At 40.3% G+C, this 22,231-nt stretch overlaps 1 protein-coding gene across 2 annotated transcripts; it reads right to left on the bottom strand.

Annotated features, from left to right (window-relative positions):
- Positions 1-2,458: 2,458 nt before the first annotated feature.
- GRN (granulin precursor) lies at positions 2,459-20,170 on the bottom strand. 2 transcript variants are annotated; one of them, XR_014494159.1, is made up of 14 exons: positions 20,077-20,170; positions 16,612-16,768; positions 14,969-15,115; positions 13,748-13,832; positions 13,040-13,161; positions 11,416-11,554; positions 10,867-10,973; positions 9,751-9,880; positions 7,835-7,932; positions 7,269-7,565; positions 6,031-6,264; positions 4,708-4,950; positions 3,866-4,082; positions 2,459-3,027 (listed from the first exon to the last, which is right to left on the bottom strand). XR_014494159.1 is itself a non-coding variant. In XM_083376927.1 (13 exons), exons 2-13 carry the CDS (start codon positions 16,762-16,764, stop codon positions 3,936-3,938), a joined length of 1,902 nt encoding a protein of 633 aa, XP_083233053.1. In that variant the 5' UTR covers positions 16,765-16,768; positions 20,077-20,170; the 3' UTR covers positions 2,459-3,935. The 2 variants fall into 2 exon arrangements, 1 of the variants encoding a protein (XP_083233053.1); XM_083376927.1 differs by having other exon boundaries at positions 2,459-4,082.
- Between the last annotated feature and the right edge of the window lie 2,061 nt (positions 20,171-22,231).

Genomic DNA, 22,231 nt, shown 5'->3' with positions numbered 1-22,231 from the left:
AGTCAGCCTTGTGAAACTGCAGGCTGTTCTAATTAAATACATACCGTAAATCATTTGAAGGAGAATTTCAGCTCCATACAGCAAGCTGGAAGTCTTAACTACTTTCCTAATGAGAACAAAATAGTTTTTGGAGTTTGCCCATTATTTGGTTCATAGATTCAATGTATTTGAATTGCTATGGTTTTATCTACTATGGTGCTGAGCTAATATTTGCAAAATTTGGTAAGTGATGAGTTGGATTTAATGCAATATGTGCTCAATAGAAAATGGCTTTGAGTACTTTACTTCATTCAAGATACAGTAAAGTCTGAATTAAAAACAATGGGTAGCGATGACAGTACCCCAAGTGCTTGTCATTTTTCCTACTGCTGTGATACAATCACTGAATAAACTGGCTTTTCAGAACCTATACGAGAAATCTTAACAGCTATTTAAGTGGAAAATGGGGTTATGTCCAAATTTAGATGCATTCAACCCATTTTTGGTAGCAAATGGAGCTGCTTGAAATAGGTATTGGTTGGAGATACTTAACAAGCAGAGTAGGCAATGTGGGAAAGGACGGGTTCTTCCAAAATTGGACAGAGGCATCTTTTGTGTGTGATGTTCAAATTGTACAGGCTACATCTGACTACTCCATCCACCACACACAAAGTCTGTCTCATTTAGCAGAATCTCTAGTTTTTTGTGCAATATTTTAAAAGGCCTAGATACAAATGCACACCTATCTGCTGCTGTGTCTAAAACCTGAGAAATTGCATTGAGAAATATGATAGCTTTTGAATAAGAACAGTCATGCTTCTTCTGCTATTGAAAAATCTATCCGAAAAATTATTTAAGCAAATGTTTTAAGATTTCTTTAATGTTGGTATTTTGCAGAGGCCATTCTGATTGAATGATGTAAATTTCACCCAAGCTGCTTTTCTTATTACACCAAGAAATTTGGGAGCTAGGTGCATGTTTATTTTTTGTTTTACTGAAAAAAATCAGCCAAGATTTAATATTCAATTTGTTTTTATAATCATAGAATGCAATGTTTATTGTATTTGGTAACATCACATTGGCAAGGGAAGTTAGGGCAGAGAAAAATGAATATTTGTACATTGATCATTAGATTTGTAGAACTGCTCCATCCTCTTCTCCATTGTGACAAGAAACTGCACCGATGTGAAACTATTTTCTATTTTCTCTCTCTAGAATTTAGGGGCCTTTTGAGAAGTTTGACATTTTCGCTTTTTTTATTCTCAAAATTTATAGATTACCTTTCTCGAAGCAAGTCTCAGTTTATGAACATATATGAATCAGAAATGGAAAGCCTGTGCTTAAAATAAAATAACACCAAGGTCTAGAAAGGGTTAGGATTAGATAAACTGATGCTTCCCTTTCTAAGACGGGACTCCCATAATCCTGATCATTAATCATGCTGAATGTAACTGATGGGGTTTGTGATCAAATACATTTTTGAGGCGTCTGATTGTGCTTCTGTTTTATAGAATTTCAGCATTTTTTAAAAAGGGATGTTTGCCATCTTTTATCTTTAAATGCACAAGACTGGGTATAAAGATAGTGAACTGATAGGCCGATACTTGGAGAGCATCTGGCTTCTTCTAGAAGTAGCATAATAGCTATGAAGTTTTCCTAAAAGAGAATCTGATCGATGCGTACCTTATAAAAAAGATTGTTTTAAACATACATCATTGCTTTGCCATTCTAGGACCCCCCACACCGGAAAAATATTGTACCAAATTCTGCAATTTTTAACAAAGATACTTTGGATGCAGGATTTAGAAGTACTATACCAGCAGGAAACACTCAGCTATTCAAGGACTATTTCAATACAAAACTACACTCAATGAGAAGCTGGAAATTTTTACCAAGTAAATATTTTTTCATTGAACTGAATTTAATCAAGTAACATAGTTATAGTCAAATATTGGGATGGTGCTATAAATGAAAATACAAGAAATTAGCTCATGAGCTTTAGTCTGAAGTTTGTCTTGAATAAAATACAGCCTGTGTTGGATACAAGAAATCTACTAACACTTGCACTCATACATTCCTTCTTGCACCGAAAGATGGGTGGCACACCTACAGTGTTTTAGGACATGAAAGATCATATGGTAATAATCAAATGTGTAACAGTAGCTGTTTGCATGACTGCAGATCCCAATATTGCCTTTCAAATGTAGAAGATAATGTTACTTCTTCCTTTTTTGATTGGATAAAATGGCAGCTAAATTTTAATTTATCTCAAAGCCTTTTTAGACAAGCAAAGTGGGTGGGTTGGGTCACATGCCAATTCAACCCCCATGTCCAAGTAATAAAATCAAGGTTTTCATACTTTTAGAAAACATTTTAGCTACAGATAAGTAGCTCTGAAGATGAGGCAATGGGAAAAGGTTTTCCCATTACTATTTTCAGTGACAGCTTTGGGTAGAATGAATGTTAGAAAGTAACTCAATACAGTTATTAGACTTGCCTTTATTTAATTCACTTAACAAATCCCCAACTCTCCAATAATGCATTGAAGTCCTTAAAAGTACAGCAGAATGTATGTGTCTTCAAATTATTAGAAGAGTTGCAACAATGGATCCAATGCATTTTGACCCTATTGAGCAAATATACCATCTCCTTAGGTGTACTTTTAGGATATACTTGTTGCAACCTGCCTTTTGCACTCACAAGGGGAGGGGGAGTCAACAAAATGTTATGTAGGAGATACCTATCCTTGTAAGGAAGGACCAAGCTGTTAATCCCCAAAAGATACTGTGTAAAAAGAAAGACTGAATTCTCTCCCCTGATCTCAAAGTCAAGTGAACCCCCCCAAAAAAATTTCATTAACCTAATCCATGAGTGTAATATTCTGAAAACCCTTTTGTAAGTTTCTTTACATTTCTTAGCAAGTAAAGTTAGTTAAAAATATAAAACTGCACTATTACTTTGATCAAATTTTATTTGATTTTTCCACACAACATAGCATCAAGGTCTGGTAACAGAGAAAGCACCTGTCACGTGTAAGTTGAAGTTCCCCTGTTAAAAACAAAGGGAGGGAGTAGCATCAGGTGTGCTGATTCTGCATGGGGGATCACAGAACACTTAAAGATAATCAAAGACTTCCATCTTCCCTGCCATCTGCCAAAATCCATGTTATCAACTGAAACGAAACAAATGCCTGTTACTTGACTCAGAAACAAGCTTACACCTCCTTGCAAAGTGCTAAGTAAGCCTTTCTAAAAATTGGAGGCTGTTTATAAATAGAGCAAAATCTTAAGAAGAAAGTAGAAATTGCTGTTATACTTCATGAAAGAGTTGCTGGGCAGCCCTCCTTTAAGCAAAAGTGATTCAAGACACCTGCAGTGGTTCATCCAGACAATTAGTATCCCTGTATTTTGCAAACGCTACCAGAAAAAGGAGACACTTTTGCTCTTCAGAAATCAGGTGATGCCATCCAGAAAATCAATACACTAGGGTAAGTGGAAAGGATAGGATGAGGTGGGACAGGGCTGGAAAGGGCAACGTGGCAAAATCATCTGCCAATCTTACATTTTTTTCCCTTTTTTTGGAAAGTGCATTGAAACTCCCCTCTTTCGAGGTTAAGGAATGACAGAGAAAGAAAATCATTGCGCCCGTGAAGTCTTCAGAGCAGAATTTCAGGAGGGTGACTTTTTCAGATTCCAGGTTATAGCCCACATGACCTTGGACAGGGCATTGAATCCTGGATGGAAAGGTGGGGAAAAGTGTAGAAGTAAAAGGGTTGACTTAATGTAAGTGAATATGGCCTATTTGACCCATAGTGGTGACAAGGGGTAGAATAGAAGGCATCCTTCAGGATCTGAATAGCAATTTGGCAAAAGTGGCCCTGGTTCACCTTACGCCACTCTTCCTGAAACAGCTTGCTCTAACCCAAGGCCTTGAGCAAATCCACTCAAAAAGGCACTTCAAAGCAGAACATGGGCTTCAATAGAACGTGGGGAGATGCTGCCAGTGTCCCAACGGAGAGGCTTCTTTCTGTAGCAATGATATCCGAACATAGAACAATAGAAGCCAGAAGGACAGCAGTGGCGCCTGTCAAAACAGCAGGTTCCCTATGAAATAAAAGAGATAATGAAGTCCAGCAATCCTTAATGAAGAAATATTACTCAAAATTCTTACACGATTCTCAATAAATCTACAAGTTGAGGAAGAATGACCTGGGAAAATATTTAATAATAAAAGACAGAAATAGCTTTAGATCTGAATGTACAATACAGTTGATGTGTAATGCAGTGGCTTACATTATGTCACAGCAACAGTAGGTTCTTCAGGTTCTGAAGAACTGTAGTTTATTTTTCAGTAGTCTAATTAGCCTTAACAAAATTAAAAATGTGCACATTTTGGGGAAAAAATATGTATCCCTTGAATCTGAATATAATGATATATATAACTTCACCTGCCTTATTGGTTTTATCAATGCATGTAAGTTCTGAGGAACTCAAAACATTGCATAGAAAATTTATGGTGGAATTTGATTAATTTCCTGCAAGGCTGCCTTTACTTTTTCTACAATGACAAGACAACATTGTAGTAAAATATTGGTCTTCTTACTGTGCAGAGGAACAACATACTGTACATTGCTTTACTGATTTGGGGAGACCCATCCTGTCTGCCCACCCATCCATGGTCTCCTTTGAACTGTTCACCACGACTGAATCTATAAGTCTGGGCACTAACCTTTTTATATGGGCAGCAGGCCCAGCCATCTCTCTTGGCCTTGCAGCAGGTCTGGCCCTCATGGCAGTAGTGTTCTTCATCACATAAAACATCCTGGCTGGATGCAGCAGTTTGCGAGCAAGTCAGCAGCCCCTCTGCAGCAGCAACAGGGCCTGGCCAGTGCCGTTTCTCACAAGATTGGGCTGCCACATTGCAGGTATAGCCAGAGGGGCAGCAATGTTGGTGATCCTCACAGCAAACTGCCTGTATATACAAAAAAGGAGGTACTGCTTGGTTTGACATAAAAATACACTTTATGGTGGAACGTTTTAAGGGAACTAAATAAAACTTGACGCGGTGGCTCAGTGGGTTAGGACGCTGAGCTTGTCGATCAGATGGTTGGCAGTTTGGCGGGTCAAATCCCGAGTGCCGCGTAACAGAGTGAGCGCCTGTTACTTATCCCAGCTTCTGCCAACCTAGCAGTTCGAAAGCACGTAAAAATGCAAGTAGAAAAATAGGGACCACTACGGTGGGAAGGTAACAGCGTTTCATGCGCCTTTGGTGTCCAGTCATGCTGGCCACATGACCACGGAGTCGTCCTTGGACAAGCGCTACCTCTTCGGGCTTTGAAATGGAGATGAGCACCGGCCCCTAGAGTTGGAAACAACTAGCACACATGTGCGGGGGAACCTTTACCTTTACCTAAATAAAACTTATTTTTATCATGGCTCCATTTTGCTTCAAAGAAACTTTTGTCCAAAAGGCAGAAGCACCCCTTTATTCCTTCTTTTTCCCATTTCCATGTTAAATTTAAAATGTCTGAATTAAGATATTAATTAGAAAGAAAAGAAAAAAAGAACAGCTGAAAGCTCTTAATGGCTGATAGATGAGACTCTTTGTGACTCTCCAGAGATAGTGCTTGTTCTGCTAACAAGGAAAGCCTTAGCTTGGCCTCCACGCTTAATTCACAGCCATAACAGGAATGTGAAAGGGCATTAGAAATCTGGGTTTCTAAAATCCACCTTTCAAGATCCCATTCCATCGGCAAGCCCCAATGGCTTTAGGAGTAGGGGATGGAAATTACCTTGCAAAACACATGGAGAGTATAGGTTGGGGAGGCTGAGCTCGTTGACTAATTCACCAAAAAAAGACTTTCACTTAAGCCACTCGTGGCAGATTTTCCAGAGTATCCATCCAATAAAATGCCCTGTTGTCAGGCTGTCCCAAATGCCCCAAAAGTAATGTATGCAAATATATTCTTCCTATAAGACTCTATGGATGATTAAGTCAACGATCTATCCAAGAAGGAAAATTGCCTACTATGCCTTGAAATCCTCAATTTACCTGAAAGAGGGGGCAGCACGCCCAGGCTCCTAAGCGCATGCAGCATGTTTGTCCATCTGCACAGCTAAACTGGTCATCACACTTCACATCTTTGCTTGAAGGGAGGTTGCCAACAACTGCTGTTATCTTCTCCACCCAAGGGATACGATCTCCATCTTTTAGGCAAGTGCCTGATGATGAATCACAGATGTAACCCCTGGGGCAGCAGTGAATCTGATTCTGACAGCAAGTGGCCTGGCAAGAGAAAGAAAAGTCACATTAAGGGCTAAAACTCATTAGTGGCCTACTGGACCAGAAGGAATTCCTACCCTGAATTAAAGTAGACAAACCAAAGTCCCTTAACCTCATCTTAAAACCATTTCTGGTTGGAGGCCAAAACTGATGATACCCCATTTCTTGCTCTCCAACTGCAAGAGGCCAAATAATATGAAAAAGCATAAGACAGACAGACCTTTTTTCCCCAAGAGCCATTCCTAGGAAACAAAGTTTGAAGAGTCTGCAACCCATGTGAAACTGCTGGTTTGGCCTTCAGGAACTAATATCAAATTGCCAGTGTTAGAATTTTTTAAAAAGTGCTAAAATTAGTGAATTTGCTTTTGCATTAGTCCCCATTCTGTCTCCAGATCTCAAACCACATCAAAGAAAGGACTGAAATATGCTCACTGGTGATTTTACTGCACATCCTCAGAAACCTTTGGTTCCCAAAATGCTAGTTTTTAAAAAGTGTTGCTCTCAGCTATGAAAAAATTGCCTGACCTTTTAATAGACCTAGGCCTCTCACAGTTGTAAAACCATAACTGGGCAGTATTGGAGTCAACAACTCTGCTGCACTTCTGCAGAAACAAATGATGCAGAATGTGTAAGTAAACAAAAATAAACCCCCTTCTCCTTTCCAAGACACTCCCCCCAAATTTTAACACAGGAACATCCTGGAAGAAGGAATTATAATTTTGTGAACACCTGAAAGGGTCCCAGCTATGAGCAATGAATGAGAGGTGAGAAATGAGAGGTGGACTGAACTAGCAGTGGAAGCTAAGGAGAACCTGGGGAACAGCACTTACCAAAATTAATTCCCTTTTGTTCTTCACTCATAGACTAGACTCAATTCCACCCTTTCCTTTCTTGCATCTATTTACAAAACTATGCAAATGCTAGGGAGTTCCTGACAGGAAACAAAGCAATTTCACAATTCCTCTGTTCCTCACAGTAGCATTAAATAAGCTTAGGTCTCTTCTCACCTGTGTCCACAGGCAGCATCCCCAAGCACCTGTTACAAGCTGACAACATGTCTGACCACCTTGGCAAGCTGTGTAGGGATCACACTGGACCATTTGGCCTATGGAAGATGCTGTAGAGCTTGAGTCAATTTTTGAGGCTGCTGTGGAGCTTGAATCTATGTTTGAGGTTGTTGTGGAGCTCGTGTCTTCTTTTGACACCAAAGGAATACTTTGGCCATCTTTTGAGCAGGTCCCTTCTGACAATCTGCAGTGGTAATCCTTTGGACAACAATGGATATGATCTGGGCAACATACAGCCTGAGAAGGACACAAAACACAATCAGAATACTATGCCCAAAGAGGAGGTAGGAGGTTGTTTTTTTACTGAATACCCATCTGGCCAGTTGTGCCAATTCCAACTGATAAAATGCTTTTTGGAGTCTTGGCTGAAGGACACTTTCAAATAGCAAATACCAGGATGAAAGCTGGTAGTTCCTCTAAGACCACCAGGAATCCCTATCAGCACCCCAAGTATGCCCTCCCAAGCTTCCAAATTAATTAACCATGTTTTCTGAGAAACATATTACCTCCTCTAGTGGACAGCACCCCCAAGAACCAGAGGTTGTCTTGCAGCAAGTATTTTCATCTGGGCACATAAATTCTTCATCACATTGTATATCGTGAGCTGCAAGATGAAAAAGAAGTTTTGTTCAAAGAACACAAAGTGTTCTCCTTTCTTAAGCAACCAATAGACCTGCTTTCCCCAATTTGGCACCTTCCAGATTGGCTACATTATAACTTCCAAAATTGTCAACCAAGATGCTGGCTTTGGGTTCTGTGAATGACAGCCCAGCAATTCCTCCACAAAACCCAGAATATATGCATATGGAAAGGAGAAGGAATGTTACCAAAAATTAAGGTTGCTCCTGGAACCTAAGGAGGGAACTACCCTAAGTGCTCAATTTGGGAAAAGAAAATGTGAGGTAAAGTCCTAACACGGTCATATACAAGTGCACTCACCTAATCAGTTAGGCATGTAAAGTGTATCTAAATTTGGCAATAAGCAAATATTTACATGTTTGTAGCCATGAGTTTCTCACTTGATTTGTACAGAATATGAAACAAAGTACTATAAAGTGTCTAATGTGCTTAATTTGTTTTCTTTAATGCTAATGCAAAAATTACTTCTTCTGCTAGGAAGTGTAGAACAGAAACAAGAAATTGGGCAAGACACAAGCATCCTAGTCTCTTGCACATTAACTCTTAGTGAACAATGCTTCTGGTTTCCTGTATTTCTATAGACATTGCTCAGAACAGGAAACTTTTGCAAACTTTAAAGGTATAAACTTCCTTTGGAAGAAAGCATATTTTCTCAAAAAACTAGATTCTGCACCTCATGCCATATTTTACAGTTTTCTAAACCGGTGGAGAAAGAATCATCCCCCAACACCCACTCACCCCGATTTCTGAATTATATCCACCAGCTATCTAGTTCAGCATCTCATTTCCCTCACCGGTAGCTTCCCAAATGGGCCACAAGGGCCATATGGGGAAATGAAGCAGCTGCTTTGAGAACTGAACTGGCAAAAATCCCCACTACCATGTTTTCCCGAAAGTAAGGCCTACCCCAAAAGTAAGCCCTAGCTTGATTTTTGGGGCAGGCCTAATATAAGCCCCTACCCCCAAAATAAGCCCTAGTTTTGGGGCGAGGCACACACCTAAAAATCAAACTACGGCGGGGGTGGTGGTGGAGCTGCCCCATGCACCCCTGCACCTACTTACCTTGCAGCCAGGTCTCTCATTGCTGGCCCATTTCTGCGGTGTCTTTTGCAGCCAGGCCTGCATTTCTCAAGTCACAGGCCTTTCCGGAAGGCCACTGCAGCCGAGAACCAAGCTATGGATTCAATCCATAGCTTGGTTCTTCAAGATCTCTGCAGCTGAGAACCGAACTATGGATTTAATCCATAGCTTGGTACTCGGCTGCAGAGGCCTTCTGGAAAGGCCTGATTGCAAAATGCAGTCCGGAATGCAGCGGCAGAATGAAGCTGCTCCTTCAATCGCAGAAGACGTGGACTGGCTAGGCAGGGCTGTCGGTGTGGGAGGTGAATATAAAAGATAAGGCCTGGTGCCTCTTTTGGAGGCCAATATATATATATATATATAAGACCCGGTCTTATTTTCTGGGAAACACAGTAACTACCCAATCAGCGATCATCTAAAATAGCAATTAGTCCAACATCCAAAACATGGGAAATATTATTTTAAGCCAAAAGAAAAAATAAATAAATTCTAAACTTCTTTCTTTTCGAAGCCTTAGGCTGCCTTTCTCCTTGCTCCAAAAAGCTCATGCCTTTTCCGCCCAAGAAGTTCGCATTCAATCCTTTAAAAGTTGGCTCTTCACTATCAGTCCTCTCCAATCACATGAAGCTTCTTCTGGCACCCTTGTTTTACATATGACACTTCCTATTAGCTGGTGACCTATCATAGCATTTAATCATCTCACCTGTCTGGAGGCCTGCAGTGAGGTGAGTGATGGGCCATGACCCCTCAGGTGTCATGGTGCACATGGAATGCTTCAGGTCACACTGAGTGCCCTGTGGACAACAGTGAAGGTGGTCACTGCAGCACACAGCCTGGTGAGAAAAGGAAAAGCTCAGAGCAATAAGTAAACCTACCAGGTTTTTTGTATGTATCATTGTATTATTTTCCTATAAGAACAAGAGGTAGGGTGGAGAAGACTAAAAAGACTTGAAAAATATTGGCAATTTAAAATTACCCCTAATTTTAATTGCTTGGGTCCTAACGCCTGAAAATATTGTAAACCATTGAAAGAAATAATTTGAAACGATCAAAATACAGTAAACATAAAATGCAATGTGCAAAGAAGATAGAACCAAGTATGAAAAGAAGATAAAAGAAAAAACCAGATCACCAACCAGAAGTAATTCTCATGGAGCATCACAACATATACTGATAGCCATGAAAACAAGTAATTCATGGCACACCACAGTAATTCATTTAAGATACCAGCAAAAGTTGTGGGAGAATAAACAAGGCAGAAAACCTTTAATGAAGTTATGCTACTAAATATTCCTTGGCCAAAAGACCACCTTTTAAAAAGGCCCTCTGATCAATTTCATACCTTCCCAAATCCCAATACTAAGGAAAGTGTCTGGAAGGTAAGGCATCAAGCCAAATTACTTAGCAGATGCCACCCCAGTTTTCTCAAGAAAAACCCAGTGATGAAGTCGGGTGTGGATGGAATCCTCCAATATCTCTCACTTCCACCATGAGCAGGGACAGATGCCCTGACTGAACAATGCAGGCACTCCTAGCCATTTGCACATTTGGCCAAAATCTATTACATGACATTCAGAACTGCAGCCTGGCTTGGCTGTGTGTCACCAAAACAGGATGGCTGAGATAGCACTGTGATGAAAGCCCTGCCCCTTTTGTAAGCACATAAAAAAGGGATTGGAGTTGCACTACAAATTTAACATATATCATGTTGCATTTTTAACTCCACCTCAGCACTGCAAATGTCAACAGACACACATAGGAAATTCCTTTTAAAACTAGACACCAGCTTGCTAATTGGATAATCCTACCCTATACTTACATTTTGTAAAGGGCAACAACCATATTGGCCAGTTGGAAGCACACAGCAAGTGGCAGCATCTGGACAGGAAGAGTGATTACCAGGACAGAAGTTTTTTTGAGTCAGATCTGCAAGGTTAGCAAAGATTACCTTCTCAAGAGGTGAAATAAAAGGTCTCTGGGAAAGATGGGCAGTGGAATGGATTGCTATCCCTTTTGGCGAGCATAGGATGCTGAAGAGCAAGCATCACCCAGCCTACCTAATCTAGCAATTATAATGGATTAAAGCAGGGTCCCCAACCCTGGGCCGCAGTCTGGTACTAGTACATGGTGTGTTCGGAACCGGTTATAGAAGCGGTGGGAGAGGAGTGAAGCTTCATGTGTCCATGTGCAGGATCTAGGTTGCATGTGAAACCATCCCTCTCCACCTAGCAGTCCGTGGAAGACAATTTTTCTTCTGAAACTAATTCCCGGTGCCAGAAAGGTTGGGGACCACTGGATTAAAGTATCGATCTCACCATGAATAATAGAAAAGCTACAATAAACCCAGTTCTATTTCTTTACTCCATACTTAACGCCAGGGTCCGTTTCTTTGCTGGAAACTTCTTTGAAAGAGGCTGTTCCCCAAAAGTTTCAAGGCATCGTGCCTCAACTAGATCACAGGTTGTGCCATGGGGACAGCAGTGTATCTTGTCTGCACAGCAGGATGCCTGGGGAAAAGAAGGGGATGAGTGCACCATCATTCCCCACCGTTATCTTTTCCCATAGTGCTCAACGAACAGCTTTGTACCAACACACTACTTAAAAAAATTATTAATCAAAACAGCACACTGGAATATTAATGCAAAACCCTAATATTTACTGCATGCGGGATGCAACACTGATTATTAAGAGTACTTGTTTACTTCAGTGATTTCACACTGCAACTTGCTTTGTGATTTGTTTCTTTCATAGTCTAAACAAATATGAACTTCTAGGCCAACAACAGATTCATTAAATTATTTTAAAAAGAAAGCTGGACTTTTCTGAGAAGCAAAATAAAGCATGTAGTTGGCAGGCTAGGTATAGAAGTCACTTTCCTAGAAAAAAAACCCAGATAGTGTTACACACTATTTTTTTTTTTCATTTTCTATGTTGTTTTACAGATGTCTCCACCTGGTAATGGGAAGGCTGGTAGAAATCTTACTTCATATTTTTTTTAAAAAAAAGTACATCTAGCCTCAGTAGTTGCCCAGTTACGTGAAAATATTTTCTTTGTTTGGATTCTGACACAAACTGCTCAGAACTCTGGGTGAGCAGAAAGTGATGCAAGAATGTGATTCAGTGCTTCCTCTGCTTGTTAAAACCCCAAATGAACCGTGCAACTGAGAAATTTTTTAAAGTATTGATGACATTTGAGCAAACTGAAGAACCTAAATGTTGGCCAACACTTTCTTTTGTTTTAGGAAAGTCAGTGCAGCGTGGATAAGTTTTGAGGGACCATGGAACTTGGGAAGTGGGGGTGTGGGAGGCCAGCCAGTAAATCCATGGTAGTGGGAGACTGGAATGTTTTGTTTTGGGGCATATGCTTGCCAGGAGGAACAATAAAAATGGGATTGGAATTCCTCCGAGAGGAACATCTACGATTCTCCCTATCCCCAATGCTAGGAAAGCACCAAAAATTCACGTTATCGGAATTTGGTCACTAATTATCTGCCACATTCAGCCTCGTCGGTTTGTAGGCCAAAAGACACAAATGCAACAGAATATTCCTCTGAAGTTTAGCCTTCACAAGATTCTAGTTAATGTAATCCCTAGGTGACAGGGGGGCAAAGTTACTCGCGTCCGTGGCAAACCTTAAGCCACACCTGCCTCCTGGGTGGTGCTAAATGAGTAACAGACAGACTGGTAGCCAGACATCTGCAAGGATCTCCTGGCTTCACACACAACTCCACAGTCCTTTTAAGGACTAAAAAATAGCAGAAATAACAGAAATAACAAAAAAAACCTAGGTGACAAAAAAGTGATTCAAGTCATTCAGAGATGCTTGCTCCACAAATATTTGGCCCAAAAAGTTTCTGACCACAAAGAGTCTCTGGGCTGATGAAAAGGAGAGTGAAATTCAGTGACTTCTTCATTTTTTAAAAAAATCAAAGAGCCAGATTTTACCTGTCTGGATGAAAATTCCTTCACTTGCCCATATCTAAGTTCCCTACCTCTGGCATTGGGCAACATCCCCAAGATTCATCAGCCATTAAGCAACAAGTGCAGCCATCTGGGCATTCCCATTCGCTATCTGGGCACTGAACAGCCCTGACTATGACAGCTGAGGTTGAATCTGGAATGCAAAATAAGTAAAACTTAGAAGGGACATCTTAAGTTTGAAGACCTGGAAATTTAAAAGTCTCTCTCTCTCTTCTGCATAAAACAGGCACTTGATTTGTCTATACCATGAGGTTCCTCTGGCACGATAAGATTCTTTTTCAAATCAAAACCACCTTAAAATAAACTCCCTGGCAGTATAAATACATGAAGGGCAATATACTGAGTGAACTAGGCCTTATATCTAACTTAACTTACATTAAAATTAAATCTACTGAATGGGATTATGCTGTAAACATCAGTTTAATCATTAATCCAGTGATCAGATTTATTATTATAACTGGCAACAACTCTGGAGATCACATCCCTAAGGCTTTGGGCGGTTGCAATAAGGCTTAGGAGTCTCAGATTGTGCATTTCAGTCTCAACTGCTAAAATAACTTATTCTAAATCCTTTTGTTAAAAAAAAGCAAATTTAGCTTTTCTTATTTGCTTACCCTGGGGAAACAAATATATCCCTCTAAAGAAGCATTGAATTGAGTTCCTTGAATTAACTGGGAGATATTTTTCTTACTGAAGTATTGTTACTTGTCTCCAAATACCTTCATTTTCTATGCAGAGTCTTCCATCAGTGCTGCAGTGGGTGCCAAGGGGACAGCAATGATGGCCATCAGCACAAGAAATGGCCTGGAAGTGAGATAAAAGAGAGCCAAAGGCCCTAAAGTTTTTCGGAACAGCAAATACAGAAGATCTCAGTGGAAACTGGAGTGTTATAAGCCCTGAAGGTTAATTTCTCAAACAGATGTGCCAATTACCAACCATGACTGTGAACTAGTTGCAGAGATACGAAGGACACGTGTTGCCATTTTAGCTTGCTGTAGTAAGGATAGAGAAGTAAATGAAGCCACTGTATATGTCCTCAGGTTTTTTTTCCTTTCCTTTCAGTAATAATTTTTCTATAACTTTTTGCTAAGATTGCAATATGCCTTCATATTCTAGAACTACAGCCCTTCTTAGCCAACACATTTCTTTCTCTGGTACCTTCCAAGTGTGTTAGAACTATAATTTCCAGAATTTCAACTAATATGGTGGTCAAGTGCCATGGAAATTCTGAGAAGTCAAAATAAAAGCTTTGTACACTATTTTTTCTTTTTTGTTATTATTAGGGTTGAATGTATGCTTTTGTTTTGTTTCATTTTGTTTGTTTCACTGATTTGTATTTTATTCTCTATAATAAAACAATACAATAAATAAAAATAAAAGCTTTCCAAAGACATCAGTTATCTGCACAACTAGGAAATGAAATGAACATTTCAACCTCACAGTTTTTCATTTCTACTTAACCTCCACTTAGGCATCAAATCCAAACAGGAAAGTGATGGGAAATATATGGCCCTCTGGAAATGATAGTATTGTTATTGCCTATTCTCCCCGATATAATTTGGCTAAAAGGAGCAGTAATTGAATAATATGTGAGGAACCCAGGGTCCTCAGCCCTATATTAGAATATTTATCTTAGTTTCTCTGACCTATTAAATCTCCAGATGCTAGGGACTCCATATCCAACATTCCCAGATAGCTTGATCACTGGATACATGGACTGTAAAGAATAGTAATTATAATCTCCTACACTGGAAGGCCACTGGAAATTAAAAGCTGTTCCTTTGATCTGTTACATTTCAGTTCAGTATAGAGCAAAGTAGTTATGGCATGCAGATAAGAACAACTTAGGAGGTATGGGGAAAGTCAGTTAAACTTGCTCTGTTAAGAAAGGTATTCTGATCATTGCCAGCCCTTATCTCGTTTTCAAGCCTGAAGCTCACCTCCTCCCAAGGACAGCAAGCAAAGGTAGAATTCAGGCTGGGCTGGCAGGAGTGTGTCACTGGACATGTGCTAGCATCGGGACACGTAACGCCAGATGCCTCATTCCTGCTATCTGGGGGCAACATGCCGAGGGATGCTCCTGTGAACTGTAAATAAAAAAGATGAGGCAACAACATAACTAATTTTGTTTCCCAAGATATTATGCAAATTGCAAGGCTTAATACAGTATATCCTTTCAGGAATTGTCAACAACTCCAAAGAAGTGTCTATGGAGATTATCAGTCAAAGGTCCTTTTTCAAGAGGCAACTTCCCTCTCTGAACAGAGGGGGAGGAACACAACGTCATCTATCTCTAGTCCACAACACTGTCCTTTCAGCAGTTCCAAGAAGGCTCCACACCCATTTGCACAACTCAGGTGATCTTGAGGACAGAGATAAACTTCCAAGTGACCTCAGGAATGCAAATGTCTGCAAGGAATATAAATCCTTTCATTCCTCACCATCCAATCAGAGACAAAGCAGCTTCCTGGATGAGAAGTGAAACATCTTCAAAGAAGAACAAAGAAGTTCAGTTGCCTCTTGAAAAAGCACCTTTGGGATTCATAAAAAAATAGAATAACAGAGTTGGAAGGGATCTTGTAGGTCATCTAGTCCAACCCCCTCCACACAGGAGACTCTACACCATTTCTGACAGATGGCAGCCGTGTCTCTTCCTGAAAGGTTCTAGTGATGAAACTCCTACAACTTCTGAAGGCAAGCTGTTTCATTGGTTGATTGCTCTCACTGTCAGAAAATTTCTCCTTAGTTCTAGGCTGAATCTCTCCTTGATCAGTTGCCATCTGTTATTCCTTGCCTGGCCTTCAGGTGCTTTGGAAAATAGGTTGACCTCTCTTTGACAGCCCTTCAATATTGGAACACTGCTATCATGTCTCCCCTGGTCCTTCTCTTCACTAGACTATGCCATGCCCAGTCCCTCTAACCCAGGGGTGTCAAACTCAATTTCATTGAGGGCCGCATCAGCATTGCGGTTGCCCTCAGGGGGCCGAGTGGGTATGGCCAGGGTGGGCGTGACCTACTGGGTGGGCGTGGCTAGAGTGCGTATGGCCTACTGGGTGGGCGTGGCCAGCTCTACATCGTTCGCATCAAGGGTGCCTATGGGGGCCTGAGCAGGAGTGGGACAGATCTGAGGGTCTCTGGCAGGAGGAGGGTCTCTGGGCCAGGGCCAAGGCAGTGGGGGCCGTTCCCTCACTCTTTCCAGGATGGCTTCACGGGCCAGATCTGGCCCCCGGGCCTTGTGTTTGACATGTCTGCTCTAACCGTTCTTCATATATTTTAGCCTCCAGTCTCCTAGTGATCTCTGTTGCTCTTCTCTGCACTCTTTCTGCATTCCAGAGAAGCTGGATGCCCGGTAACAAAGCTGGTTACTAAAACAGCAATATTCAATCTTTTTTTAATGAAGTCCTTGATATTTTCAGGGAGCATATATCCCCTTGACCTACATATATTCTTTTCTATTGACATTTTTTTCCTTATGTTGTTTTATTCATGTAAGCAACACAAGCTTTGCTGATGAAAATGCTTCCATCTGTTTAGGAAACCATTTTCTGCCCCTTCCTTAGAAGAATAACATAACAACTCCTACCTGAGGCTGATGGCAACAGATATATTTACTTCCTTCAGGGAGCTTACAACATGTTGAAGACCCTTCACATTTCTGCCCATCAGGGCACTGCAAAGAAGAGGCTGTCCTGCTCAGTACCAGGAAGACTAGGAAGTGCACCCACATACTAGCCATGAACCTAGACAGAAGAATAAAGAGAAGGCACTTCAGAGGCCTGCACTGCTGTGAAATACACAGCCCTCCTCATAAATTAAGAGCTGCTGATAACCTTTTATGGCACAGAATTCTAACTTATTAGCTATTTAATGACTCAGCTAGGAAAGTCAGCTAAAGGAACCTCATGTGACAGTCATTAAAAGCAACAGGGGAAGATCATGTGGATCAGCTTTTGTTGCAAAGCCCAGGAAAACCTGATAACAGGAGATATATAGGGTGTATCAACAGTAAGGACAATGCTTTATTAGGTTTTTTTCCTTTCAGAAAATATTTCAGCATTATATTTATGTAATGTTTATGAGTCAAACAAATAAGCATTTAGAAGAAAATAGCAATTCATTTGAACATTTAATGTAATTTGTAAGGGCTCAATTTTTAATACTATGAAACATTTTGTATTCATTCCAAAACAGTGGTATTCGTGTGCGTACACATACCCACCCCCCCACATGCCTATGTGCACTCTTGCCCTCTCTCTCCCAACCATATCTCCCTAAAAATGAATACCCCATGAAAGTACATACCGGTAACTGATTCAATACCCTGCTAGAAGAAACCATACCCAGCCTTGTTCAATTGTGTGTTCCCTTCACGTAAGAGATCAAAATTCTAACTATCCCCTTACAGAGCAAGAGATGAGAGCTGTAATCCATAATTACCACTAAAAATGTGAAATTGGAGAAAATTGAGACATCCTACTGGCTTTCCCTACAAAGCTTTACATATGCATTCCAGGATCCTGCTGATTGGAAGAGTACCCAAGCCCCAGTAGTTAACATTCTGAAATTATTATTACATCCAGAACTTCTTGTAATTTATGCAGAGGTTATTAAAATGCCTCATGGTGCCATTTATGCCTAGAATTTTAAATGAACACATAAATGTTTTTCTTAAGAAACAAATCATATCAACTGATATCCTAGCTGCTTTTAATACTTGAATAGCATCCCACTTCTGACATCCCAGAGTTGGCTGTATCCAAGACCATAAAGTCAAAGTTTTTCTCTGATTTAACTGAAGCTAAATTGTCAATAAAAAGTTCTTATGACAGGAGAAAAAAATTAAAATTATTACAATTATAACTTTCTTTACAATTTATACATCTAAGCATTTTCAATTGATGCAGAAGCCACTTAGAAAAGGGCCAACTAAACCTCTGCTACAGAAGCTCACAAATTTTAGCTATTTAGCCGTTTGCAAAAAAACAATATCCAGGTTCATATGTACACCAGATCTCATTGTACACTGATCTGGAAAAAATGATCCAACCCAATACAACTTGTCATTATCATTAAGCAAGTCCCGTTGTACTACTCACATATTTATCATATGCTTCATAATATATTACAGCTTATGAGTTGCCCCATAGAATAATAAGCAGCTACATATCATTATCAGAATGTCATAGGAAACTGAAACAAGGAGAATGCCTGTGCATGCAGAGTGACAATTCAGAAACATTTGTTTGTGACAATGCTGAAATTGGTTACCAGTTCTTTCTTTTTGTTCCCATATTCTCTTGCACCATTTGACAATTGTGAATGAATTCCAAGAATGTTAGTTAAAATGCATGTGCATGTACTTATCCCAGATCCTATGTTCACAACACTAAAGACTGTTCCCACAAGCTCTGGTCCCAAAGCCCATGGTGCTCCAGAGCAACTGGCACTTCAATGAAGAATCATTTAAATTGATTGCAAGTAGATGGTTGAAAACTGCTAAAAGCATGTAGTCCCCATTCTCATACAGATGCTTTAGAATCAGGGGTGTCAAACTGCTGGCCCACGGGTTGGTTGCATCATGCAGAGGCCAGGCCACCCCAAGTTCCGGCAATGCGAAAAAAGTTGCGATATGTCACAACACATTACATGACACAGCAAGTTTGTGCTTTAGATACTTACACACAGTTCCTCAATGTATGCATTTTCCAATCTCAATCACATATGCACACAAAATTCATAGCCTCTCCTCAGATGACTCAGATTGATTGAGGAGTAACTATTTAGTCTGTTCCAACATTAAGAAAACTTCCCTTTTTTCACTGCTCCAATCTCAGAGCTGCAGTTGTTCAGTAGTAAGCCCCTTTGTCTTTGAGGGCATTGAAGAGGCCCAGAGAAGAAGCTGAGTTTGTCAAATGTAATGTAACAGCTTACACACACACCACCTTACGTAAGATTTAAGCAAGACTGGAAAAAGAAAGTAAGGAAGATCAGATTTTTGTCAGTCCTCCAAGAAACGTGATTAGGCGAAATAAATCTATTTTATTATAAGGCTACATTAACTGAAACATGCAAGTTTAACTGCTTGATACATTAGAGTGGTCCTTCCAAAGTTTCTTTCTCTGACTTCTGCAAGAAAGCTCCAGCGAGAAAACAAGGCAGAAATTCATTTGAAAATCCAGGTACTCCATTTATTATTCTAGAATTCATGGGAGCTGTTGAAGAGTGCTAGTTTCCCCTCTTACGAAATGTCTTACAGGGTTTTTTGTGTGTGCCTATTTCTTCATTGCCTCTGCTCTAACGCTTTCCACCATGTTTTTGTCTGTCTGTTCATCAAGGCTCAGCAATATCAGAAGGACGTGTCAGATATTTACTTAAGAGAAAACTGTAAATGTTTCATGTAGCAACTTGCATGTAGAGCTGTATATTAAAGAACCACAATATTTTCAAATGCTGAAAGTCTGAATTTGTCCAGCCGTATACTTGTGCATCTCACACCCAGAGCCAACAAACTGCTTGACATAATCATAATCAAACCCAACAAGCTGATTGGGTTGATTATCTCCAACAGAAAAAGTATCTTTTAAAAGCACTAAGGAGGAAATCCCTTTGGATAGAAGACTCGGACCTGGTGGGTCCCCCCCCCCGGGCAGTCTGGTGACTCACGGAGGAATCAACAGCTTAGAAGAGGGCCTTTAGTACTGGCCTCAAGCCAATACCTTCAAGGATGGCTGTGTCGGCATCTACAAGAGCTGCCTCTAAGGATATCCCTTAAAGAGATGACCCAGGGATAGGGGGTGGGGGGAATAGAGAAAGGCGACGCCGAACGAACGCGATAATGGACAAGTAGAGCCCCATCAGATTCCCTTCACCCCCATTTTGTCTCCCACAGAAACAAGCGGCAAAAACTGGGAGTGAGCACCCAACTTTGGTTCCCCCTCTTCGATATCATACACTCCGAAGCACCCGCTTTTCTAAGACAGGCTAACGGAGCAGCCTTCAGAAAGGAAGACTTTCCACGTCTCCGAAACGCTCCGTCAAGAAAGCCCACCTTTAGCACCGGCGATCCCGATGTTGGTCTAGTAAAACTCCGCAGCAGATACCTTGCATGTAAACCAGCAAACTAAGTCTCAAGCCAGGCCACGCCTCTCTAATTAGGTTTGACCCTCTCGCCCTGACTACTCCATTGCGATTGGCTCCTTTTTCTCCAGAAGGGCGTGGAGGCGAAAGCTCTTTGTTTTGGATTGGTGCTTTTTATTTAAATCCCACCTCCCCACCCGAGTGCAAAAATACCATGAGATCATATTGGCCAACGCGATTCAAAGCCTCCTAAGGTTCAAATAAGATTTCGGGCGCACGTGACAAGGTGGGAGGAGGTACTTACGGGGGTGGGGGGCGAGGGTCGTCTCAAGCACCGGAAATTGTTATGTTGATTGTGCGGCTGCCGGGGCGCACCCCGGAAGTGGTAATCAAGAAAAGCGTCTCTTAAAGGGTGTACGGTATTTGGAGTCCCCTCGTCTCTGCTCCAGAAATGTGAAGGCGATGGTTTTATTGGGCCCTTTCGAAGACATGGCAGGGCATTCAGTCTTTCGGGCACTTTAGGCAAACAGTAAATATTTCTGCAAAGAAAGGAGTGGAGGAAAGGTCTATGGCCCTGGGCTGTAGCTTTCACAAGGCATGTGAGACTACTTCCCTGTTATTTAGATTCAGTATCGTAGTTTGTTTTATTTAATGCGACATGGTCAGGCGTGCTCCCTCCTTCTAAGTCTCTTGAGTTATATTGCTATGACTATTTTATAATGTCTCGGCAAAAGAGACTCGTGGGAAAAGAAGATGCTTCTGTCCATGGATGCTACCCTTTGTGCTCCAGACGGAAATGCATTGCTCTATGCTTGGCGTGACTGGAGAGTTCTGGGAGTTGAAGTCTACACATCTTAAAATTGCTGAGGTTGAGAAACACTGCTCTGTCCTATCCTTTTGTCTTTAATGCTTTGTTTCTTCTTACTAGATTATCTCCCGTTATCGCTTGCTGATTTGTGGCGTTAGTTTCCCATAATTGCAGAACAGTTAGGGTTTCATTGTTTATAACAATGGGCAAAGGCCAGCAGTCTGTATCAAGCAGGAGCCACAGAATATTTGAAATCATGTTTTAAATATGTGACCATGTAAATATGAACCACTAGAGAGTGCAATTTCTAGTATTTCCAGCATTCAGAATAATGGGATTTTTCTCTGAAGTTTTATCCTGTAATAAGCTTGCTTAATTCAGTAATTTACAGTAAAGACACAATAGTTGCACAGTGACTTTTGGTTGATAATAGTAGACATTGCCCATCTGAATCTCTTAATTCTTAGAGTAACCAGGAATATAGCACATGGTACTTTCTTCTATGAGATTAATTTTTCATAGTTTTTAATATGGAAAGGGTTTTTTTTCTTTTTAAGTGGAGGAACATTTTATTTTGTAAATGCCTCCCTTTGTTTTTGTAAACTAAGCTGATATAGATCAGACAAATGTTTTGTCAGTGATACTGATAAATTGCTAATAAAAAGAACTGAACTGATGAAGAATTTGTTAGGATTTCAGAAAAGGAAGAAAATCATTTAAGCCATTTAAATTTCAATGCATATTATGAGTCTTCCACAGGATCAGATTTATCTTTCTCTTTGGGAATAAGTGGCAGTAATTGCAATTTTAATATTAGGGAAAACCCTTGGCCTAGATGGAGTAACAATTGATACCTATAAAAAACATGTTGTTTAGCTTTTCAGTAAAAACAATTATTATATAATGAGCCTTATATATTTTCATACCAGATAAGCTTACTAGCCATAGATCTGGTGCTTTGATAAGTGTGGATATAAATATTTTACAGCAAGCTTTTTCCCTTTTATCCATCCAGCTAAAATTATATTTAACACAGTGGCATCAACATATTGATAGATTCATACATGAAGTAAAATTAGGCAAAAATCCATTTGCTATTATTTCTTGGAACACTAAGAAACTTTGTTTCTAAAATAAATTTTGCTATACTGAGGGTTCCCCAAAGTTGTTTTCCTTTTTAAAAAACTATGTAGTCATACAACTAAAAATAGCCTATTTCTCCTTTGCTTTTTAATTGGATTTTAGAATTGCTTGCTTGTACCATTAATGAATTTGAAAATAAAGCTGATGCTGTGTACAAATAATGTTTCATGTGTCA

The sequence above is a fragment of the Vipera ursinii genome, assembly GCF_947247035.1.
Source record: "Vipera ursinii genome assembly, chromosome: Z".
NCBI lineage: Eukaryota > Metazoa > Chordata > Lepidosauria > Squamata > Viperidae > Vipera > Vipera ursinii.
The sequence above is the reverse complement of the archived record's forward strand: the minus strand, read 5'-3'. Positions and strand labels throughout refer to the sequence as shown.

Bases quoted from the DNA above. Each gene is read 5' to 3' on its own strand.
- GRN (XM_083376927.1), bottom strand. From the start codon at position 16,764: ATGGCTAGTATGTGGGTGCACTTCCTAGTCTTCCTGGTACTGAGCAGG. The intron at 15,116-16,611 runs GTAGGAGTTGTT...TTTTATTTACAG, and splicing joins TCTGTTGCCATCAGCCTCAG to TTCACAGGAGCATCCCTCGG. The intron at 13,833-14,968 runs GTGAGCTTCAGG...TCTCACTTCCAG, and splicing joins CTTGCTGTCCTTGGGAGGAG to GCCATTTCTTGTGCTGATGG.